This window comes from Halichoerus grypus, chromosome 8 (assembly GCF_964656455.1).
Source record: "Halichoerus grypus chromosome 8, mHalGry1.hap1.1, whole genome shotgun sequence".
NCBI classification, from domain to species: Eukaryota; Metazoa; Chordata; class Mammalia; order Carnivora; family Phocidae; genus Halichoerus; species Halichoerus grypus.
Window position 1 is genome coordinate 11,848,690 of NC_135719.1, and position 25,311 is coordinate 11,874,000.

The window sequence follows — 25,311 nt, forward strand, 5'->3', positions numbered from 1 at the left end:
AGTCTGGTACCATAATTTATATTGCCACCAGCAATGGATACTGGTGCTTGTTTACAAGCCTCACAAACAAGAGGGTGTTGTCAAATGGTGTTTTTTTCTGCCAAACTAATAGGTGAGAAATGGTATCTTGTTTTTCTTCTAATGAGTAAGATTGTGAGTGTTTTCTCAGAGCCATTTGTGAACCACCCATTTTCTCTTTTGTCCATTTTCTTAATTTTTAGGATTTCTTTTTCTGATTAAAGTTGCTGGTTTTCTCCTGTAGTTTGTGATTTGTCTTTTTACTTTGCTAATGGCATTTTAAGAAAACTTAGAAGAAATTTTTTAAATGTATCAGTCTTTTACTTTATTGTGTTTAGATTTTGAGTCAGTTAAAAACATTGCCTCTACGCCCAGTATAAAGAGGAATTCACTGTGACTTTCTCCTCTTGTACTTGTGTGATTTCATTTACTTTTTTATCTCTGATCCACTTGGAGTTTTTCCTGGCGTATCCAGTTTTACTTATTTTTCTATATGGTTACTGTATATTTCAATGCCATTAAAAATGGTTAGTCTTTTTCCCACTGCCTGATTTTTTTTTTTTTTAAAGACATGCATAATCCTGTTAAGGGACATTTCAGCTATATAATCTCTTGCTTTAGTATTGTGGTAGATAATTTTGTATGCACGCCATTTTGCACTGTGCTCTCCCACCAGGCATTGAACGAGGGTGTCTGTCTGCTTTTGGTCTCATCAACATAATGTTTTCAAATTTTTGAATTTTTCACCGTGATATGTTAGAAATGGTATGTGTCTGTATTTAATTTACATTTCTCTCATCAGGAGTGAGGTCAAGTATTTTTTAAATGTTTAGGAATCATTTGTTTTTCCTTCTCTGAATTGTCTCTTTACCTTTGCCCGTATTTCTGTTGCAATCCTTTTGCTTTACAGATGAGGAAACTGAGACCCAGAGAAGTCAATAACTAGAAGTGAGAGGGGAAAAGAGAAGGGAGGAAGGGGGACTTTGTGCACATTTGGGAATAAATCCCAGATTTCTGATTTTTAGGGAAGTGCCTTTCTCATTTTCACACATTCTGTTCCAGCTGTCTTCAGAATTGTTGGGAATAGCATTTGCAAGTGAATTCTAGAGGATTACAGGAGAATATCTAAATATTTATGATTATAGTACTGTTTCATCAACTTGAATGTTAAAAAATCTTCTCCCAGGCTCTGAGCCATCTTTCCCCTCACAGACAAGTGTCATTATCTTGTACCATCATCTTGCCAACATCTGGCTAGAGTTGACTGGGTTTCATTTTTACTTCTAGGATTATTTTAATTTGGTACTAGGGCTAAGGAAATCCTTCCATGGCACCTTTTGTTCATTTCAAATGGTATTAACTTGGTCTCCTATTTTTTTTTAGTAGAGAAAATCATCTTTAAAACACTTGAGTTTTCTTGAACTCTGTTAATAGGATAGTTAGAAAACAAAAAAAACCCTCAGTATTATTACTAATCCTACAGAATCTTTTTTACTTTCAATTTTAGAACCAAAGTATAAAATAGATAGAAAGATTAAAATAGAATTACAAATACCAGTGGATTAAAAAAAATCCAAAATCTTAAAAAGCTTAATTGTTTAGAGATCATTTTATGAACGTTAATTGAGAAACTTTTTTGACTTTATGTTATATTTTTGAACTAAAAATAAGCCAGAGATATATATCAAGTGCATAAGCATTCAGGGTTTGCCGATAATGTTTTCTGTGGAACTCCAGCGAATTCTCACTTAACTGATGTGAAATTCGTATCCTTTAGGGAAAGGACCGGGGAAAAAAAGAGGCCCAACCATCAAAATATCGGGGGTTCAGGTTAATGTGAAATCCATTATACAACATGAGGAAGAGTTTGAGATGCTGCATAAATCGATCCCTGTGGACCCTGAAGAAAAAAAAAAGTGAGTCTATTCTGTGCACATGCATGAGTGGTTGTGCTGTAAGAAAGAGTTGAAGTTCTAGTTGTGTGTTATGTAGTGTTTTCATTGTCTTTTGTGTAACGCATCAGGATACTTTTTCCATGTTCATTTGTGTTCATTTCCAAGTTCGAAAGGCCTCTCCTCTCATGTCCTCCTGTTTCTGAAATCCCTTTAGATACTGCTTAACCTGTCGAGTGAAAGCTGCACATTTCGATGTAGAGTGGGGAGTGGAGGATGATTCGCGACTCCTGCTGGGAATTTATGAACATGGCTATGGAAACTGGGAGCTAATTAAAACGGATCCAGAGCTTAAGTTAACTGACAAAGTAAGTAAATCTGTGATGCTGGAGATTCCCAGAGATTTGTTATATACAATATTTTTATATCGATAACTTATTTTTAACTATTTTCTGGGGGGTGGGGGATCAAATCGGAAATCAGTACAGTAATACATTCCTGGGATTTCTTTGTTTTGGGGAATATCACCATCTTTAGTGGACTGTGGAACTGTTAGATAAAGATAATAGCCAGGTGAAATTTTGGGGAAATCACAGGAGAAATCTTAAAATTCTAATTCTTATACATCCAATCTCATTGCAACAAATACCAGGGTAAGATTATTAACTATTAAGGCTTCCTCGGCCTTAAATATTGGCCTCTTGTTTAAAACTGTATTTGAAGCTGTCGTGTTTCAGTTCTGAACACAAAGGAGCCATACCTTGGTATTTTTTGTAATGGAATTAAATACTGGCCGTACTTCTCCCACAGAATCGAGCCTCCCACCCTATCCGTTGTGAATCAGGCTACCGAGTAGTAAGGCCGTGCTCAGAGCTGTAAGCAGGGAAGGCTGACTGGCTCAAATTTTAGTAGGATGCGCTCCATGTTGTGCTCCTGGCAGGGCTTTTCCTGGCACGTCAAACAATGCTCATCCCATGTGTGATGTTCTCAGAGGGTGACAGCACCCCGCCATAAGCACTGAGACCAAATCCAGTCTGGCCTGAGAGGTCCAGCTGGGGTAGCAGGGACGGATCATGTCCTGGCATAGCTCAGTGCTCTCCGGCAATGCTCTAAGAAGCATTTTCAATCTAAAACGAAGCTTTAACCTAGCTCCAGGGATTCCCTGCTCCTGGAAGGAGGAAATCCACGACGGCTGGGATGCTCTAGCAGATGAAGCCAACAAGCCCCTCCTACCTGAGTTGTTCTACCCTGTTAACAGCACAGGTAGGAGCCAGTGGGAGAGCTGGATTTCTCCATCCCATTTTGTAAAACGAGAACGGCTCATAAGGGATTTTCAGTGACTGGGAGCCATGGACATGAGATAGGATCTGAGGCTTTATCTGTATTTTGGGTGGTTGGGGAGGGAAAGGACTGCTCAGTTCTTTGTTGTCTCTGTGTATCCTGATCCACTAACCGGGACATGGGTGGTGGCGGGTGCTTCTCTTCCTTTCCTGTTGAAGATTCTGCCTGTGGAGACAGATAAAAAGCCTCAGGGGAAGCAGCTGCAGACCCGAGCAGACTACTTGCTGAAGCTGCTCAGGAAGAGTCTGGAGAAGAAGGGGGCCGTGACAGGTGGGGAAGAGGTGAGTGCGGCTGCCAGCCGGGCATCCTTTAGAGGGCCGAGGCTCCGACCCTGCAGAGTTAGGGAGGAAAAGGGCTGCCTGCCCGTTCCAGGCACTGCACAGAATGGTACCTTCCCACAGTCAGGTGTTGCTTTTGAGGTTCCAGTCATGATGGTTTCGTTGGTGATAATAGAAATGTTCATTTGATAATTGGCAACTTTCTTAGATGCCCATTCTCCTCCAGTTTTGCCTCAAAATAGTCCTCACCTCTGCAGGTGCCATTGGTCCAGACATATGTTGCTGTTTCTTTATGCTGCGTCCTCAATTTTGGAACATAGTTGTGGTTACTGTATGAATACCACCAGGTTTACCTGGTACAGCTGACTCTGGGCTGCTTGTAATGATGGGTCCCAGAGGTAAAGTATGGATAGTTAGAATCTACAGTTCATTCAGAAACTGACCTTCAGTTACGACTGCCTTACTCAGTACAGAACACCAACGGAAGTTGCTAACGAACTCATCTGAACCTTATCTGCTTTTATTTTCCCAATTTTTCATTTCAAAGTCAGGCCTAGAAAGGTGGGAATCACAGTGAGATGTTACATCTGGTACTAGCAGTCTTTGTTGGGTGCGTGTTCCTAGTGCTCTTAGAGCTCTGCCATTTGCATTAATTTCCCTATATTATAAACAAAATGATTTCTAGGGGAGAAAAATCACCATAATCACATACGTTGTCCTTTTTCATGTAATAGTGTCATAAGTAGTGTCATTCTTCAGATAACACGTGCATGAATTACACGTTAGGTTCTGGAGGGAAGGATTTAGATTATGTTTATACTTGTTTTAGATTTCTGTGTCATATTAGAGTGGATTGAGAGCATTTTATCCTTTACCTTAATTTTTAGATAGACCATACATCTGGATTTTTTAATGTTACTCTTAAGTCTCATATATTTATTTGTGTCTTTGTGCATGAAAGTACGTGTCCTTCTTTTGAATTCTGTCTTTAGCATGAATTTCGAACACTGGAATCAATAGATTCAAGGATACGGATGCTTTTATGTGGTGTAGGGACGTGTACAGGGCCTGCGTTACTGTTTTCCTTTTTCTCCCCCAGGTGAAATTGGTTGCACTCCTTTGAGTTGCCTCTGAATTTTCTCGTTTGAGTTACATGGCTGTTACTGGTCTGAATAGTCATAACGTTATTTGGTCATGCTTCTTGAAGTTTGTGGTTTTATCGTTTTTTTCTCTCCTTTCCAGGCCAAATTAAAGAAGAGGAAGCCTCGAGTAAAGAAGGAAAACAAAGAACCCAGGCTGAAAGATGAGCATGGGGTTGAGTTTTCATCTCCTAGACACTCAGACAATCCATCGGAAGAGGGAGAAGTAAAGGTATGCGGCTGGATTTCACTTGAGGGTTGTCGTTTAGGCTACATTTATCGTGCCAGCTGGTGTAAAACCATTCAAATGTGTTTGGTTTACATGCAGAGTCAATAAAGTGGAAATAGAATATATATGTCTCTGTTGACCGTGTGAGAGAGCGATTTGTTCATTTAAGCCAGCCGTCACAGATTCATAGGTAATGGAAGTCAGTGAAGGGGGAACCGTGCAAGGTGTAATGATAAATGGCCCATGACACCCAGCCTTGTGGTTGAAAAAGGTAGGGAGTGGTGGTGGGGACTGTGGCTCACCAGGGGCCTCATGCCTGTGCAGTTGAGTTCATCGTGGGCCAACAAAGCACATCTGTGGGTCAGATTTGGCCCACGGCTTGCCAGTTTGTGACCTCTCGTTTGAGTAAAGTGAAAAATTGGTAGCATTCAGTGTGTTCTTTCAGTGAGTGATAGCTTTATGGGATTTTATGTCGTTGCCCTTCAAGTGTGATTGTACTTTGAGATTAGCTCCAAGAGGATCAGCAGTGGGGACAGAAACTGCATGAATTGTCATGCACGCATAAATTCAAAAAGCAGTAGCAACCGTGACAATTATTAGGTGACGGATTTATAATATATCTGGTCCTCAGTTCTTACCATCTGTGAAATGGGGATGATAATGCTTATGGTTGAAGGGTTGCTATGAGAATTAAAGAGAGGATGTGAGTTGCAGAGCATCTGTTTCTACTGGCTTATCTGGTTATTACCAGAGAGCTTAGAATTGTATGGGCAAGTGCTTTAGGGCTGTGTGCTTGAAAACAAGCTTCTAAGTGTAGATGCAAGTATGAACCATTGTGGACAGTGCTCCTCTCTCCAGAAAGTAGACGAGTAGATCTAAAGTTTGTGGCAAAAGCTCATAGTCCTGTTTGTTTTCTAGGATGATGGCTTAGAAAAAAGTCCAATGAAAAAGAAACAGAAGAAGAAAGAGAACAAGGAGAACAAGGAGAAACAAATGAGTTCTAGGAAAGACAAAGAAGGGGACAAGGAAAGGAAGAAGTCAAAAGATAAGAAAGAGAAGGTATCCGTGTCCTTCTGCTTACTGAGATACTCATAGCCTCTGAAATTTCTTCTAGGATTTAGACAGAGAATGGGGCTTGAGCATCCTGAAATAATTGTCTCTTTAAGGGTACATCCAAGAAGGAAGGATGGGGCTGTCAGAGGGATGCCTGCACCTCTTCTTACAGAGAGGGGAACATGCAGTTGTGGGGTATTTTTTTTTTTTTTTAATATAGAAGGTCTTTAGTTGATCTCTTACTACGTGTTTCAGAGGGGAAATTTTGATGAGATAGGACAGGTGAGAGAAAGCTGCATTTACAGGTAATGATGTGAAATATGTCCATCCTCATATTCATGGTAGAAGAGTACAATCCATAGATGAATTTGAATATTTGAAAAGTTTAGGAGTCAACCCAAATATATCAAGAGAAGGTTTTGGAGTAGAAATGGATGAAAAGCCCTGCTATTATATAATTTTCACTTTGGGACTTTTGTGAGGTTAATTCCAAACCACAGATTCTGGTAGAATGTTGCACGTATGCTTGCTGGCTTCTGATGAAATTTATTTTGCCATTAACCGTAATCATTAAAACATACAAACAAGTAACTGCTATAATTCCACCATCCAGTGATAATCTCTAGTAAATTTCTTCATCTTTGGAATTTTTGTCTTATACGTATAAGTACAAAATGAAGATCAAATCAGATTCTTTGAGTAGCCCTTTCTCCCCCCTGAAGCAGTACATCAGAAACAACTTTCCCAATGAGTAAATAAGTGTTAAAATCACTTTAAATAGATAAAGAAGATTCTCTTTGATTATAACATCTTGGAAGCAATGTAGACTTCCCATATTGAAATCACTTTCACTATCTTATGTTAGGAAACCTGCTATGCCAGATACCTTTGCATTTCTGCTCCCACAGAAAGATACTCTTTAAGGGAAATATTTCCAAAATAAAAGCACAGAGAGCCTTTTTACCAGGCATCCACTCGTCCATCACCCAAGATAGAACTGTGGCCAACATTTTTTCATGTTTACTCTAAGTGCCTTTTGTTGGGCTGGTGTATTTTGTGTTTTGTGCACATCTTACCAATACTGTTGAAGCCCCCCCCACCCCCCCAATTCCTCTTTCATGATTTCATTACTCTGCCTCTCTCCTTTTTCCTCCCATGGTTTGAGACCTTTCCTATCCATGTTTTTATACTTCTACTATATATTATACAGTCGTAAACAAAGAGTATTTTTTTAAATGTTCATATACAAAGTCACCTCTATCCTTCTGCATCCTTTCATGGATAAATGAGATTTATTCATGTGGAGTCATGTACATTTCAGTCATTTACAGCACTGTAGTTAATACAGATTCTTAGGTCAAAGTGTACGATTATAAGCTGTTAATAAAAGTTGCTGTATCATACTGTACAAGAGCTCTGCCAGTTTATTATAATCTCCACCTGTTGATGTTTTTGTGCATTTTATGGATGAGGGAATAGAAGCCAAAACAGCATTGTCCTGAAGCTGAAGTTATAATTGGGTGTGTTTGGAGACAGAAATGGAAGTGATGTACGATTAAGCCATTCGTTAATCATGTAGATTTGATTACATGATGTTTCAGAAGACTTTATTTTATCTTTTTTGTAAACTTAGCCTGTCACATTTGTTCTCTGGAGTGATGTGACAGGTAAGATGTCCAGCTTGCAAGGCAGGATTGCACAAATGACAATGATTCCTTGTAACTCTTTTTTAAAAGCCTAAAGGTGGTGATGCCAAATCTTCAAGTAAATCAAAGCGATCTCAGGGTCCTGTCCATATTACAGCAGGAAGTGAGCCTGTCCCTATTGGAGAGGATGAGGAGGATGATCTGGACCAGGAGACATTCAGCATAGTAAGTCTTGAAATTGAGGGGTGCTGGTGTGTGCGGTTACAGCGCTTGCCTTCCCCCGGTCCAGCCACACAGCCTCAGCCGGCCTGAGCATTAGTATGTTACCTTAGAACACGTTGCTTCTAACATCTGAAGACCTTTTGCTCTGGACTAGGCAGGCAGGAAGAGATTTTCTTACTCTCTAGTGAGAAGAATTTTGGGGAATTGATTTCCTATCTTGTGCTCCTAGGCAGAAAGGCTGTGGGAGTTGGGGGGGCGGGGACGGTGGGTGGCTCAGTTGGTGAAGCATCACACTCTGGCTTTTGGTTCAGGTTGTGATCTCAGGGTTGTGGGATCGAGCCCCGTGTTGGTCTCTGTGCTGAGGGTAGAGTCTGAGATTGCTCTCTCTCCCTTCCCCTCGGCCCCATGCGTGCATGCGCGCTCTCCCTCTCTCCCTCAAATAAATAAATAAAATCTTTAAAAAAAGGGAAAGGCTGCAGGGGCCCTTAGAGGCATTTGGGAAACAGAAGTGTTCCCTGAGCTAACATTTATTGAGTACTTTCTGTGTGTCAACCCTGAATTTACCTACCATGTTGCAAGAATTGCTTCTGTCTCTGCAGACTTCACATTTGAGTAGGGGAGATAGATAGCCACACGGATCGTGCTCATGCTACTCTAATGGGCTGTGGGGGATCGTTAGCAGATGCTCTGAAGATCCTGGAGAAGGGGATTTGACCCAGGCAGGGGCTGTTGGGAAGGCGTGTTTAAGGAGGCGATGTTTGAATTGGGTTCTGAAGGAAGAGGGAAAGGTCACAAGAGATGAGGGGAGGGAAGAACATGTCAAGGCAAGGCAGCAGCATGCACAAAGGCCCTGTGGCAGGACCACCTGTGGTGCAACGAGTAGGTCACAGAAGGCCACCGTGGCTGGCGTGGTGAGAACCAGGGGACAGCATGACAAGATGAGGCCAGGGTCCTGGCTGAGTGAGTGAGAGCAGTGGTGAGCGTGAGCGTGGTGTGCCTTCCATGCTCCCACACTGCGGTGCTCAGGGCTAAGACATGTCCAGGACATGGTCTCTTTCCTCATACGGGACAGGGAATGTGATGGAGGAGGGGAGCGCATGGACCAGCTTGTGCAGGAACGGAAACAGGCCAGCGTGTCCTCAGGGACCTTAGCCCCTCAGTGGAGCTGCATGGTCTTCATTGTGCTGCTCTCCATGATTCCTCCCACCTCCTCTGCCCAGCCTTCCATAAATCACAGCTCCCTTGATCAGTTAATTCAGTCTCAAAGAGAACCTCGTCTTCCAAATCTCAAAATACTCCTGCTGTGTGGCAGCAAAGGATAGAATACTGACCTCATCCTGTAAGGTAGTCTTCTCTCTCATTGCTCCTTTCTCTGTGTTCTCAAAAATCTGTGTACATACATACGTATGTATATATATATATATATTTTTTTTTTTTTCTTTGCACTTACCTCATTTTTCTTAATTCTCTGGACTGTTCTGTCCTCAGCTGTCTGACGGCAAGTAGTGGTTCTTATGTAAAGTACATTTAGGTGTTAGAAGTATTTTTAAAGAAAAAGGGATATCAGTAAATGCATAAACTGACTAAATGAATAAATTCATTGTACAACCAGCCTTCTGATCTGATCTGTTCTGGTTTTTCCTTAGTCCAGTATTTATAAGAGAAAATCCTAACCTAATGCTTCTAATAATAACCATTTATTTTTAAAAATGCTTTCACATATTGGCTCTTTTTACCATGTTTTAATATTATGAAATCTTTAAAAAATGTAGAAAAATTTAAGAAATAAAGTAGACATTGATAACAGGTACCACGAAGCCTTGTTAAGTGTGAGTTTTTAAGACTCAGAGTAAAGTTGAAGCCCCTGGTGTTTCTCACTCTAAACCCATGCTTTGGGGCGCCTGCGTGTCTCAGTCGTTAAGCGTCTGCCTTGGGCTCAGGTCCTGGGATCGGGCCCCGCGTTGGGCTCCCTAGCTCTGCGGGAAGCCTGCTTCTCCCTCTCCTGCTCCCCCTTCTTGTGCTTTCTCTCTGTCAAATAAATAAAAATCTAAAAATAAAGAAAGAAACCCGCGCTTTTCCTTTCTTACCTCTGCATAAGTAAGGGTAGTTTTAGATCCAGTTACTGTTCTTGCGCTTGGTTTTAGCATTTTATGACTTCTGTTTGTAAAGACAGTAACGACAATAAACAGCCAGGCACTGTTGGTGCATTTTTGTCTTTTTTCTCCACAACAATCCTATGGGGTAGGTAATTCTCTCCTGGCTGGCTTACTCAGTAGAGCATGACTCTTGATCTTGGGGTTGTGAGTTCAAGCTCCACGTTGGGTGTGGAGATTACTTAAAAGTAAAATATTTAGGGGCGCCTGGGTGGCTCAGTCGGTTAAGCATCTGACTCTTGGTTTCGGGTGAGGTCATGATCTCAGGGTTGTGCTTTCGAGCGCCGAGTTGGGCTCCCTGCTCAGCGGGAAGTCTGCTTAAGGTTCTCTCTCTCCCTGCCCCTCTCCTCCAGCTCTCCCACTCACACTTCTCTCTTTCTCTTTCTCTCTCAAGAAATAAGTAAATAAAAATAAAATCTTAAAAAAAAATAAAATGAAGAGAGTCACAGAAGTTGTGTGTTAACATAGTTAAGATGGTAGGGCAAAAGTTAGTGCGCCTGGGTTCTTAACCCTTCTGGACAGCCTCCCGTGTGTCTACACAGCATACAGTATTGCTTTCCATGTTCAAAAACTTCATAAAAATGCCATACTGTGTATATCCTGTAACTTGATTTTCCTCCCGCAGCATCTCTATTTTTGAGGTTTGTCCATGTTGGTAATTTAAACTGTTTCAGGGGTGCCTGGCTGGCTCACTTGGTAGAGCATGCGACTCTTGATCTCGGGGTTGTGAGTTTAAGCCTCAAACTGGGCACAGAGCTTACTTAAAAATAAAAATTAAAAAAAAACAAACAAACCTGTTTCATAGTATTTTATATCCTGACTTCCACAACTCATTGTTTCTCCTGTAGATGAACCTTGGGGCTTTCCAAAGGTTAGTTACCAAAAATGGCAGCAAAAGTCTTGTAAATATTTTTATTTACACATGTGTAAGCACTTCTCTAGAGTAGTGTACAGCTTGCGCAGAGCTAGGTCTTTCCCTGGGCACGCACATCGACCACTTCACTAGGTACTGTTGAATTAGCCCTTCCAGCTATGGTGGAGGTTTATACACTCCTAGCAGGGAATTGGAGTTCCGATCGCTTCCCAGTCTCAGAAACACTTGCTTATTTCTGACTTCTCAGTTTTTGCCAGTCTGAGGGGTATGAAATATTGATCAGTGGTGTAGTTGAACATTTGTTTTCGTATCTGTTAGGCATTCATGTTTCCAGCGGATTGTCTGTTGTATTCTTTGCCTATTTTGGGGTAATTTGGTCTTACCTTTTCTATAGCAATCCTTTATGCGTTCATGATACTGATCTCTTTCTTACCCATTACAGTCATTACAGACACCTTCCAGGTTATGGTACATCTTTTTATTTTGTGTACTTCTTGAAAATTGAGGTTTAACTCTGAAAAGTAAACAGATGGAATTACCACAGAGTGATAGAAGTTTGTAGGGTTTTCTTTGTTCTGAAATTTCATGCTCATGTGCCTTAGTGGTTTGTTGTACCAGATAGCTCGTGGTTGACAGCCATGCCCTATGGGTCTGAGTTTTCTTGAATTATTTTGTGGTGATTTCCTCCTAATGCTTAGTTTTATCTTTTCAGAACTTTTTGTTCTGGGAAACGGGACTTTGGGAGTGGTCCATAATATTACTACATGTTTTTCATTTCTGCTTTTTAAATTCTACTTTCTAGGAGAGCCCCTCCACTTTCTCACATTAGTATTTCTTTTAAGCTTTTTACTTCTCTTGTCATGTTTTATATCCATGATCTTCCCCTGCCCATGGTTCTCTGAATGTTTTTTTTTTTATATTTCCCTTTAACTTGTTTTCCATTGTTGATGTTAGATATTTTTGCAGATGACTTGTAATCATTGGTTGTCTGCACACACATTTGGGAGTAGGGCACTAACCATCCGACCCGAAGCTCTGAGCATGTGGGTGGGGCTTGGTCGACTTCCCGTGTTTACTCTCTGGTGATGTCGCTGCGCTGCTTCATTGGGAGGCTTGCACTGGGTAGTTCCCCCTCTTAGAAGGTCAGATTTTGTGGACAAGGACCCTCCAGTCTCCTGAGTGGAGGGTGAAGGCCTGGCTCTCTTCATTCTGGAGTCTGGGAGGCAGAAGGCCAGGCGCGGGCTCCTCTAGGGTGTGTCTGCTCATACACTCCTGCTTCAGTACGTAGCCCAGTTCAGACACCGCTCCTTTATCTTCTGCAGAGAATAACCTCTGTACCTTTTGCTGGGCCCAGTTGGAAGTTTGGGTGTCTCTTGTGAATCTGGGTATTTGTTACTTCTAAGCATTGTTGGAAAAAACCACTCAGTTTTAACTCTCCTACTTCAGAGGCACCTAGTTTGCCTCTGGGGTGGAATGTGGTAGTATAAGCCAGGTTGGTTCTCATCTCGGGCCTCTTAAGTCATTTCTCTTGCTGCCAATATTTTGTTGCTTTTGTTTTCTCTTTCATTTTCCCTTGTCTTTGTGGGTTTTTTGAAACATTCCCTTTACTGTTGTTCAGTGGAGTTGGGCGGGGGAGAAAACAACTTTTGTGTTCAGCTCACCATCTTTATCTGCAAGCCTTTCCCCTTAGTTTCTTATATGCCCAAAGGACTTGTAACCATTTTATCGTGCAGTTTCAGATAGTTTATCTGGTGGTGGGACGTTTCTGGGTTAGGCCTATAATCTTGCTTCTCATTTTATCTTCATAATGGCCTGATGAGGCATCATCACAGCCCTCTTGCAGACGAGGAGACAGCATTTGGAGCTATGATAAAAGGAAGGTACAGAAGTCATCACTCTAAGAGATGCTGTTGGGACCTGCACCTCAGGTTTTCCTGACTTTACATTTATGCGTGTTCCCTGGGCTTTAACCCGTTCCTCCCCTAGCGGTAACATGCCGTGAGGGTGGGCTGGGTTTTCTCTGGGAAGTTAGGGCACAGGGAACAAAGACAAGATGTCTTTGCTGCAAGTGTTTTATGTCTCTATTCTGTTGGCCTGTTCCAGTGCAAAGAGCGGATGAGGCCTGTGAAGAAGGCACTGAAACAACTGGACAAACCCGACAAGGGGCTCAACGTGCAAGAACAGCTAGAGCACACCCGAAACTGCCTGCTCAAAATCGGAGACCGGATAGCCGAGTGCCTTAAAGCCTACTCAGACCAGGAGCATATCAAACTGTGGAGAAGGTAAGTGACCTCGGCCTCAGATTGCCTGGTGTGATTTGACAATGTGTGTGTGGGGAGGGTTCTGTGTTTGTTTTATAAAAGCTGACATAGCCATCTAATGAGAATTTTTCCCCCCGATAAAACCCATCTATTGGCAACGTACCCGCAGGTTTCAATTTCATTTTCCTGCAATAGCCATTCCACTGAGACAGTCTTTTGAATGGGTAGGATGATGTCATTATTTTATAAGAGAACAGCAGGGAGACTGGATTTGCTGGCCTGTTCTCAGAGCAAAGACTTGGTCTGTAAACCTGGAAGGGATAGAAATCATCTAGTCTCACTACTTCACCCACCTCAGGTTGATAGATATAATAACTATTTGAATAGTTCTCTACTAACACATGAAGTGAAACAAAGATTAAAATCACCAGAACTATGATTTTTCCATTCTCTCTGATAATTAAAGAACTCTAGTAGTAATTTGTATTAATGCGGTTTAATCCAGAACTTTTAATTTGTAAGGCGTATCATGGCTCGTATATAGTCATTTATATATTCACTTTTGATTTTTTAGGAAAACACAACTGGGATTTCTTTCTCAAAGATAATTGTAACATTAAGTCTCTTTCCATAATCCAAAGTGACTTTGAACTCATGTAGTTCATGGTTCATGTAATTATTTGGTATAATATACCCAATCACAGTGGATTGGTTTTGAGTGAAAAATGGATTTAAGAAAACTTTCTGTCATGATGCTATCCATAGCATGCTTCACACCTATCAAAAAAATTAAGTTTCAAAATGTTATTTTTGTTCCCCTTTATACTGTTACCAACTTCTTCCTGTGCCTAGCCACTGGGCTGTTTTTCTAGTCAAGTTAATCCCTGTTGGAAGAGAACAAAAGGTCATCCTAATACATAGATCTCTGAAGCTAAGCTTCCTGCCGGGCACTGGGGCCTGTGTTGAAGTGTGCGGGACACTGACCTGGCTAACAGTCGTTCATAAGAAGGTCCTTGCCCCTTCCAGAGACACTGTCCATCCTGAAGTGGTCATTGCACGACCAGGTGTGATAGGTGTTGGAGAAGGAGGAGGGGCCTGCAGAAGAGCAGTCAGGGAGGATGCTCTTCTGAGAGGCAGGCAGGTGTACTTGAGCTGGGCATGGAAGAGTAGGGTGGACTTGCTTAGGTTTCGGCACAGGCTTACAGGTGGGCCGGTGAGGGGGGCTGGGAGGTTTTTAGGGTTTAAAGGCAGTTCGTTAAGACCACTGAAGCCCATTCTAGGCGATCTTAAAAAGGAAGGGAAGGTGCAGCAGGTTTACTACTCCGGGAGCCAGTCCCATTTCTGTGGGTGGCATGACGTGGTCAAAGAAGGAGGTGACACTCCTTCTCTAGCTCACTGCGAGTACCGCCGCCTCCTTGTTCTAGATGCCCGTCTTGTTAGTCACTCTGCCATCCAGCGTAATGCCTTGCTAGGGTGAGTGCAGTGGCATTGCAGGGAGGTGCTGCTTGGAGTTTTAAGGAAGAAACGAGAGGTCTTGGTGGTGACAACTGGGACGGAAGAAGGGACAGCAACATGGGGATGCCCGAATGTATGTAGGTCCCAACCAGGAAGATGGTGGTAATGATGGGTTGTGTGGCTGAATCTGGAGGTGTGGAACGTGGAGGAAGACTTCCAAGACTTTCCTGGGTGCCGGTGAAGTAAGGGGTTTTAGGTGGGAGACAGAGCCCTCGTCTCCAGACCCATCGGCCACACTCTGTTGACATTGGCATCTAAAGATGTGTTAATGAAACGCAGGCCTGAAAGAATATTTCTGTTATTTAATTTCTACACTTGGTCGAGTATCCATGGCAGAATTCAGTAGCTTGCCATCAATAAGGAGAATAGTAAGTCATTTAAAGAATTCTATAATTTGCTTAGAACTGTTGTTTTATTTTTTTATTTTTTATTTTTTTTTAGGAATCTATGGATTTTTGTTTCCAAGTTTACAGAATTTGATGCTCGAAAATTGCATAAGTTATACAAGATGGCTCATAAGAAAAGATCTCAAGAAGAGGAGGTAAAATACAAATTTAATCCTAATTTATACAAACAGATAAAAACTAGTTCCACAGAAAAATTCATTACAGTTTTTCCCTGGGGAGATGGTCATGGGATGATATTGTTGGTGCTAGAAGGGTCCTTGGTTCTCCGTCCTCACTACAGATGGGGTGGAGGTGCCCAGCACGGCCCCGCCTGTCCCCGCCTGTCCCCGCCTGTCCCCGCCACAGTGTGCTCTGGTACGGTGTTAGCTCTGCAGTCTCTCGGCACGCTCCCCTAGTGGTGAAAGTAACAGTGAGACTGGACGGGTGAGATAGCCAACGTATTAGAACCAAAGCGTATTAAAATTCTGACAAGGAGTTGTTACCCTGTGTTCCTATGTCCCGGAATCACTTATTCACCAATCTTGTGGTAGCTTATAAACGTGGCTCCTGACTAGTAACAGGGTTGTGGGCAGAAAATACTTTTCTGTTCTTTTCTGGCCATGTATACCTGGTGTCCTTCCAGCTTTCGTACGTAGTGTCTCAACTGCTCATGTAAAGGAGCAGATAGGAGAAGGTACCCAGAAGTTCCTTCCCTTCTCTGGCGTAGGGGATGGGCACATAAGTGACTTTGCTGATTCTGCAGGGGCTGTGTTCCTTGTGCCTGCATGCCTGTTTCCAGATCTGCTGACTTGCCATGTGGTCCTTACCCAAATCAGCCACTCAGGGCCGATCTGTGAACATTGAACACCTCCGCCACTAACATGTCAGCTCCATGAAGGCAGAGATGTTACATCTTTCATCCTCTGCTATGTCCTCCGTGCCTGGAATGGTGCTGGGCACGGGACAGGTGCCCAGAAGTATTTGTTGCATGAACTTAACACTATGCTTAGCATTGTGTGGGACTGTAGAGTAGTACTCTCAAGTACTTTCTAATTTAATTTTACATGGAAGAGTATGATATAGCAGTAACATACAGAAATAATATATTAATATCACTGCATGTTAATGTAAATTTTAAGCATTGTAAAAGTCCGAGAGGATAGTCAGGAAGAGCCCGAGGGGGGAAAGACCCTCTAGTGGGGATTGGAAGTTCTACACGATGAAGTCAGACACATGATGGTCAAGGGCCACGTTCGTCTGAGTCTCCGAAGGAAGCATCGCTGAGTGAACGTGGTAGTCCTGCTGCTGGGTGCTGCTGTCCCAGCTGTGCCGAAGGACAGGTCCGATTTGTCAGTAGACAAAGCAGTTCTGAGAACTTAATGAGGTAATTAAGGATTTAAACATGTTTACAGTGGAAATGACTTAAACGTCCAACAATAAGGAATAGATGAAATGTGTCATGATATATCCATACTGGGGAGTTACTCAGCCATAATAAAATAGTGCAAATGAGTGTTTACATGAGAAGATGTTCACAATACATGAAGTGAAAGAAGAATACCAAATAATATTTTTGTTGTTAAAAAAAAGCTTAGAAAGACATGGACCAAATTACAGACATTAATTCCCTTGGTGGTGAGATTTTAGGTCACTTTGCATTTCTTATTTTTTTCTTACTGTATTTTCTATTTTTATGTCACATTTTACTTGTGTGGTAAAGAAGCAAACAGATGTTTAGCTTGACTTTGGCGTAGGAACTAGTACCCCCTGGGCTAGTCAGGGCTTGTTGGTTCTAGTTAGTCTAGGAAAGTTGGTGGTCCTAGTTTTACGCGGTCCAAGCTGAATCTCTGAGAACGCGCACGGCCTGGGCATCTGTTCCGCGCATGCCCGGTGGGGTGGCACCCAGCAGTCCGTGATCCGTGCTCACAGGACTTGCCAGCGGGGGGTGACTTTCTTGTCAGAGCAGCACGTGCTGCTTTGAGAGACTGGTGTGCTGCGGGAGCTCGGGAATTTCGGAACATGTTTTATAAGTATGTAATAGATGGCGGGTTGGAAGCCAAGAAAGGAATACTTAGAGGTGGTGATCTCTGTACTGTTCTTGGGAATTCCGCGGGGGGCTTAAGATGCTTTGGTTTCTTTTTATTCTCAGGAGCAAAAGAAGAAAGATGATGTGATTGGTGGTAAGAAGCCGTTTCGACCAGAGGCCTCGGGCTCCAGCCGGGACTCCCTGATATCTCAGTCGCACGCCCCGCACAACCTTCACCCTCAAAAGCCTCACTTGCCTGCCTCCCATGGCCCACAGATGCACGGACACCCACGAGATAACTATAATCACCCCAACAAGAGACACTTTAGTAACGCAGGTAGGTCATTAAGTGGAGTTTTAAAAGGAGATGCCAAAAGAATCACTTTATTTTCCGAAGATAGCAGCTAGACCTTTGTGCTGTCTTCTCCTTCAGGACTTTGTCTTCTGTCTCAGTGAGACAGAGGGTGAAGTAAAGGTCCAAAAGGCCGTTTGTTACTCCAGCTTGAAGAAGAACATGGCCACCATAAACAAGTAATAGGCTGAGATGAGCAATTTACATTATATAGGATGGTGAAATGGTTAAAACTGTTAATACTGAAAGAGCCTTGTAAATTGACAACAAAAGAATTAGCAAATAGAAAAATGGACAGAGGTTAGGAATAGAGAATTCATATAGAAGAGGAAGTTCAAGTGGCCACTATGACAAGGTGACCAGCACTGCTCCTAGGGAAATGTAAATTAAGGGAATAGCAAACTAACCAATTTTTTTTGCCCATTCAGATCAACAAAAATTAAAAGGGTGGAATACACAGAAATTGCTAACAGTGTGAATTGCTGCAATGTTTCCAGAAATTAATCTGAAATATCTAAATACATAAGCCTTTTTTTGGTTTGTACAACAATGTATGAGGATGCCATTCCAGTCTTAAAATGGCAGAAAGCTGGAAGTAACTTCGATATCCATTAACAGGAGAATCATAAGATAAATAGTAGGAGGGACACCTGGGTGGCTCAGTCGTAAAGCATCTGCCTTCAGCTCAGATCATGATCCCAGGATGCTGGGATCGAGTCCCACATCGGCCTCCCTGCTTAGTGGGGAGCCTGCTTTAAAAAAAAAAAAAAAAAAAAGATAAATAGTAGGACACTGGTGCTCCATATTATCTATTATTAGAAAGAGTGAGTTGGCTTTAGAGATAAAAAAGATGAGAGAGAAAGCAGCAACAACAACAAAATCTGTGTATGTCTAGATTTATTAAGGTGACATTCACATAACATCAACTTTACCATTTTATTTTTATGTTATTTTTTTAAGTTTTATGTATTTATTTGTGAGAGAGAGCATGAGAGAGAGAGAGCAACCAGGAGCAGGGGTGGTCGGAGGGAGAGAAGCAGACGCCCTGCTGAGCAGGGAGCCTGATGCGGGGCTCCATCCCAGGACCCTGGGATCATGACCTGAGCTGAAGGCAGACACGCCCCAAACTTTACCGTTTTAAATATCCCGTTTAGTGGCATTTAGTACATTCACAGTGTTACGTAACCACCACTTCTGTCTTAGTCACGAAACGTTTCCATCAGCTCAAATGGAAATCCCACATCTGTGGGGCCGTTTCTCTCCATCCCCTGCCTGCAGCCCCAGTGTGTATTCTGTCTGTCTGGATTCATGTGTTTGGGACACTGCCTGTTAATGGGATCCTACTATATGTGTCGATTTCTTTCATTTGGTCCAATATTTCCAAGGTGTATCTACAGTGTAATGTGTGTTAGTACTTCATTCCTTTTTGTGGCTGATTTGTATGGACACAGGTCACAGTCATCCATCCGTGGGTTAATGGACATTTAGGATGTTTCTATTTTTTGGCTATCACGAATAGTACTGCTGTGAAAAATCTGTGTGTAATACGTATTTGAGGACCTGTTTTCAACTCTTTCAGGTATATTCCTGGCAGTAGAATTGCTGAGTTATATGGGAATTCTAATTTAATTTTTTGAGGAACCACCAAACTGTTTTCCGTAGTATATGTTTGAATAAGCATAGAGAAAGATGTGAAGACACACCCAGGACCAGTGACCTCAGGATGTTGGGAATGGAGGGGTGATTGCGGGAAGTTAATAATTTCTCCATCTGTTGTTTTACTGGTTATACTGAGCATGGATTTTAAAGATACAAGTAAGAAGAAAGGGAAAAAAGTGTATAGAATCAAAGCTAAAAGTATATGGAATATATAGAAATCATAGTGTAGGATTTTGCAAAGGGTCATGTATTCCATAATAATTAGGATGAAGTGTTAATTTCTTTCTAAACTTCAGTTCTAGGATTTCCATTTGATTCTTTTGAAAAATACATTTCAGTCTTGTAAAATTCTCAAGCTTTTAGAAAACTTGATTTTCTCCATCTTTTCCTCTTTTTTTGAACATATGAATTATAGTTATTTAAAAATTTTAACCTGCTAACTCTAGTATCTGAATTATTGTGCGCCATATGTTGTATGTTTTATTTCTCTTGGTTTTCAGTTCTACAGTCCTGTCTTTTATGCCTAATTATTTTTGATTAAATGGGAGAAATCTACGGGATGCCTGGTGGCTTAGTTGGTCCTGGGTTCAGGGGTCCTGCGATCAAGTCCACCTCCCTCTACCCCTCCCCACCGTTTGTGCTCTCTCTCGCTCTGTCTCGCTCTCTCAAAATCTTTAAAAAAAATAAAAGCGGGAACCTGTGTTTTAGAAATTGTGCAAGCTCCAGGTGATGTTGCTTTTCCCCAGAGAGGATTCATTCTTTCCTCCCCTGGGCACATGGAGTGTGAGGCGATCATTCTGATCCAGTCTGCCGCTGGTCCCCTGTTGGAGCTTAGCTCTTCCGAGTGCTCAGCAGAGGGCCCGTAGCAGCGTTCTCTGCCCCCTGCCCTTCCGCAGGCTCTGAGCTTCAGTCTTGGTTTTCTCAGCACCGTGAGACCGCCACAGGCTGCTCTGCTGTTCCGAGGGTTCCAGTTTAGGTCTTTAGCCTTCTGCTCCTTGCAGACTCAGCACATGTCCTAAGGGAAGGTTGGTTGTGCGTTTGAGCCCCTCGGCTCTGCCATGCCCCTCTCGCCTAGAAGGCCCTCCGGAGGCTCTGCTCGTGTCTCTGGTCCTGTGCTGGGAGCAGTGCAGATACTCAGCCTCTCACTGTGCGCAGAATCACAGCCTCCCTGCCCGCCGTGGCTTCGGCAGTCACCTCTACCTCTGAGCTTTTCTGCTCTGTGGAGTCTTATTCCTTCTAGTCCTGATGGCTCTGGCTGATCTTTGGTGTCTTCCGGCAGGTAAGTTTTGCTTACGCGGCCTTTCTCACTGTTCTTGGCGGAATGTAGTTCTGCTGCTGTAAACTGCCCGGAAGCAGAAGTCCCATGTCTTCTAATCTTAAAAATCTAAGTAGTTCAGAATTAACTGATCCCCATTTGATTGACAGGGAAAAAGGTGATTACTGTACAAGACGATTGGACGGTGTTTCCGTGTTCGTAGATCTAATTGTATTTGTCCTGACTTTTCCCTGGGATCAGACTGGTTTTGTGTTATTCATGTGACGTCACTGAATTTATATTCTGATCCTTTGAAAGAACTCTTCTTAGTGCACTCACTGTAGTCTTTTATTTAAGTCTTGGATTCTCACCCATCTCCTTAATAGCTCAGTACTTCCTAACCAGCGACCTACCTCATGGTGGGTTCAGGAAGAAAGAAAAGCACTGTTTGGTTTCTCTGGAAATAAATGGCTTGGCTCGAGTTGTGAGCATCTCCACTATCCTGCAGACACTGACGCCCTGTTTGAAACACTACTTTCCATTCAGTTTGAAGCCATCTTCACGTGATTTGTTTTCATGTCGTGAAGGTGTCTCTTTTTTGTTGTTGTCCATTAAGTTATTAGGCTGAGTAGTCGACATTTTTTACTTGTCGGTTCTCTGGCCTGACCCGCCGTGGATCAGCAGTGACTTGAAGCCGCTGGTTGACTGCATGTTACTTCAATGGTGTCAGATTCCGAGCTGCGCAGGTTCCTTCAGGGTGTTGTTCTGTGACTCTATACAAAAATGCTTAGAAGAGCAGCAAAATGAGTAGAGAGACATCTATCTGGTGGCTTATTTTTGGTGTTAGCGTAGTTGTAGATAGAAGATGGATTTCCTGTGAGGCCACATAGTTCCTTCTGGTTAAGCCTAAGGCTGCCCGTAACAAAGAACCACAAACTGGGTGGCTTAGAACAACAGAAATGTATTCTTTCACACTTGCGGAGGCCAGAAGTCTGAAGCCAGGGTGTCAGTCGGTTGTTGCTTCCTGGGAGACGTGAGGGAGAATCTGTTGCCAGCCCTTGTCCTGCTGTGTAGTGCCTGCCTGCTCTCCTCGGTGCTCCGTGGCCGGTGGCTGTGTCGTCCCTGTCTCTGGCTCCATCAGTGCGTGGCCTTCCTCCCTGTGTCTGTCTCAGACCTCCCTCTGCCTTTCTCTTAGAAGAGTATCTGTCATTGGATCCAGGGCCCAATCTAAATCCAAGATGATCTCATCTCGAAATCCTTAATTACATCTGCAAAGACCCTATTTTCAAGTAAAGTCACACTTACAGGTTCTAAGTGGACCTATATTTTTGGGGTCACACTTGAGCCCACTGTAGCCTCCATTCCTGGACTTCTGTGTGTTCACTACCTTTTCTGATTCAAATAAGTGTGATTCTTCTCAGGGGAAAAGGGAGGCTGAAGAAGCAAGAACGTTTCAGTTTGGCCCTGCCCTTGAGAGGTAGCATACGGATCCAAACCCAGAGTGAAAGGAATCACTTTTTACAGGAGGAGGTTCATCTCTTTGGTGTGGGCTGGGAGAGAGTAATACAGTCCGTATGTCCAGTCTGGAAGTACTTTCAGAGACCGGGCACAGCTTATGGTTACTAGCAGGTAGGTAAACTTCCGACGTGTGAGCAGAGGGCACTACCTCGCGGCTGTGAAACTCCCCAAGTTCTGTTCTCTGAATTAATGTTTGGTTTTGTTTTTTTTTGAGTGAAATCTCGTTTTAAGGCTCTGCCGCAGAATGGAAGGTAAAGAGGCTTGGAGAATAAAAAGCCATAGTTCTTCGGACTTCCTAAGAGAAAGGCCATGAATTTTCTTTTGCCTTAAAATTTGAGGAGAGAATGTTGGGACTCAGTACTGGTGTGTTTACCCGCAGCAAAGAGGCTACGGAGGAGGAAATACAATGTCTGTTTCTGTAACACGTGTCAGCCTTTGAGTTTAAACTTCAGTGGTTGTGAAATTCAGCCATTTGTTGCAGTCGTGAAACTGTTCTTTCTTTTCCTGCAGATCGAGGAGACTGGCAGAGGGAAAGAAAGTTCAACTATGGTGGTGGCAACAACCCTCCGTGGGGCAGCGACAGGCACCACCAATATGAGCAGCACTGGTACAAGGACCACCATTATGGGGACCGGCGACACGTGGACGCCCACCGTTCCGGGAGCTATAGACCCAACAGCCTGTCCAGAAAGAGACCTTATGACCAGTACAGCAGTGACCGAGACCACAGGGGACACAGAGATTACTATGACAGGTGGGCGGAAGGTCCTGCGACACCAGGCGCTGATCTCTGCCAGGAGCTTTACTCTTGGAGGGGGAGAGACAAGTGACACACGCATTCATGTCTTTATTAAATGTTCGTTGAACGTCTCATTGTGTGCCAGGCATGGTCCCTAGTCTGAGCTGATGTTTTTGCTGTCAGGGCATCCTCAGGGTATTGGGGAGGGATCCTGGTGTAGGCAGCTGACACCATGTGCTGAGTGGATGGTTGAAAGTCGAGGTTTTTGAGGTTTTTCCTGGGGGCTGAGGAAGAGGAGAGGTTGCTGATTCTTGCTTTGGGCCCTGGAGAGTCTGCTAAGGGGAGAGAAATGGAATAGGTATCACAGGCCCAGGCCAAGGGTCAGCACCCAGAGAGGGAAGCCCAGAAGATGAACACTTTGGCTAGTAAGGGCTTGAATGCCAAGTTAAGGTCTTAAGTTGTGTTCTGTGGGTCGTAGGGGGCCATCTGTAGTTCCAGGAAAGGTTTTCTGCCTTCCTCTGAGGAAATGTAGAGAAGTGGTAGCCTTAAAATACTAGAGTCTGCAACCAAATTATTAAGCTTGGTGCGAGGCTCTCAGGCAGCAGGATCCTGAGATGGGTCCCAGCCCGTGGTCCTTGTCTGCCACAACCCCACAGTTTAGGGGTGAAGGGCTTTTTGAAGTCGTACCCTGTCTACAACTGTACAAGACCATTATGAGCCAGTTAGCATTGTAACCTGTGAGAATAGCTATGGGAAGGGCTGAAGAGGTTTTATTTATTCTTCCTAATTTTAGGACTTGACTATATTTTAACCTCACAGCCGCTTTGGTCTTCCTTAGGCTAACGACATGCTTTGGGCTTGAATTTAAATTTGGAAAGTTTTGTATAAACATCTCCTCTTTTTTTGGAGGATCTGGTAACACATTAGCACAGTGGCTCTAGCCGAGTGGCTGCTGTCTCCTTGAGAGGGGTCTGTGTCCCCCTCACCTCCCACCCTTCCGTATCGTCTAGTCAGGCTCCAGTGGGCATTTGCCCTGTATTTCTTTGTCTAGATCTGTATTTCCATTCAGTATCACTTTTTTTTCCTGCCTGAAGAACTGTCATTTTACTATGGGTCTGCTGGTGATAAATTCTTTCAGCATTTCTATGAGAAAGTCTTTAGTTGGCGTTCATGTATGAAAGATACCTTTGCTGGGTATAAATTCTAGATGAATACTTTCAGCACTTTAAAGATGTTCCTCTTCTGTCAACTTGAACTGTTTCTGATGAAAAAATCTGTCATCTCTTTGTTTCTCTTTACATAACGTGTGTTTTTTTCCCTTTATTCCTAGTTTTTATCAATGATTATAGTGCATCTTGCTGTATTTTTCCTCGTGTTTGTTTTGCTTGGGAAGTGTTGAGCTTCTTGGATCTGTGGGTTTATCTTTCTTATCAAATTAGGAGTATTTTTTTACCATTATTTCTTCTGTCCTCTTTCTCACCTCTTTTGGAGATTCTAATTACACCTATAATTAGGCTGTTTGTATTGGTTATTTTTTTAAATTTTGTTTTCTGTCTCCGTTGGATAGTTTCTATTGCTGTGTCTACAAGTTCACTGAGATTTATTTTTCAATGTCAACCTGCCTTGAGGCCCATCTAATATGTTTTGCATTTCATACATTGGAGTTTTATTGCTAGAAGTTGTATTTGGGCATTTTTTTTCCCCCCCAATTTAAATCTTTCTCTAACCTTTTGAAATCTGGGATACAGCTTATAAATAGTTTTATCCTTGTTGGCTAATTCTACCATTTGGGTTAGTTTCAGTTGATTAGCTTATTTCCTCATTATGGTCTTAGTTTCCTGGTTTTTTCCATGCCTGGTAATTTTTGATTAGATGCCTCACCGAGTGCCAAGTATTTTGTATTCCTATAAATATTCTGGAGCTTTGTTGTGAGACACAGGTTACTTGCAAACAGTTCGACCCTTTCAGGTCTTGCTGTTAAGATTCTTTGGGCAGAATGGGAGCTGCTTTCTGGCAAGGGCTAATTTTTCCCACCAGAGGCAGGAACGCTTCATGGTACTCTACTGATGTCCCTTGAAACTTGAGGTTTTTTGGTATAGCTGGTGAGAACAGGGCACTTGCACCTCCAACCTTCTGGGTGGTTATTTCCTGGCCTTGGGTAGTTTCTTCACATGCACACCCTGAACGGTGTTCACCAAATCCCCAAGGGGAACCGTTTGCAGGTCTTTGAACTTCTTTCTGTGTGCAGAATTCTCTTCTGCGTTCCATCCTCTGAACTCCAGCTGCCTTGGTTCTGCCCCTGCCTGTTAATTCTGGAAGTCTCCCTCCCCCTGTGCGGAGGCCTGGAAACTGTCTCAAGGCAGTGAGGGGTTTATTATGAGCTTCATCTCATTTGCTTTCCATCCCTCAGGGAATCACTGTTCTTTGTTTACCTGACATCTGGTGTCTTGAGAACCATTGTTCTATACATTTTGTCCCCTCTCTCTTTCTCTCTCTCTCGTTTAATGAGGGGAAATTCACATAATATGAATTAATTATTTCAAAGGGAACAATTCAGTGACATTTAATACATCCACAATGTCATGCAACCATCTCGGTCTCAAGTTCCAAACACTGGTCACCCCAAAGAAAAGCTGCATAACCATTAAGCATTCACTCCATTCTGCTGTCTCCCCAGCTCCTGATTATTACCAATCTGTATTTTGTTTTTATGGATTTACTTCCCTTAGATATTTTGTATAAATGGAATCATAAA

General features: G+C 42.8%; 1 protein-coding gene across 6 annotated transcripts in view; it reads left to right on the forward strand.

Moving 5' to 3' along the window:
* The window catches only part of CHD2 (chromodomain helicase DNA binding protein 2), a 117,132-nt gene that overhangs the window by 87,246 nt on the left and 4,575 nt on the right, over positions 1-25,311 (forward strand). For 4 of the 6 annotated variants that reach the window (XM_078078927.1, XM_036069765.2, XM_036069760.2 and 1 more), the window contains 10 exons: positions 1,796-1,934; positions 2,128-2,278; positions 3,410-3,532; positions 4,772-4,900; positions 5,816-5,956; positions 7,687-7,821; positions 12,949-13,127; positions 15,063-15,162; positions 17,157-17,370; positions 22,328-22,571. In XM_078078927.1, coding sequence (XP_077935053.1) covers positions 1,796-1,934; positions 2,128-2,278; positions 3,410-3,532; positions 4,772-4,900; positions 5,816-5,956; positions 7,687-7,821; positions 12,949-13,127; positions 15,063-15,162; positions 17,157-17,370; positions 22,328-22,571 — 1,555 coding nt within the window. The remainder of the gene's footprint in view (positions 1-1,795; positions 1,935-2,127; positions 2,279-3,409; positions 3,533-4,771; positions 4,901-5,815; positions 5,957-7,686; positions 7,822-12,948; positions 13,128-15,062; positions 15,163-17,156; positions 17,371-22,327; positions 22,572-25,311) is intronic. The other 2 variants (XM_078078929.1, XM_078078930.1) reach the window with 2 other exon arrangements.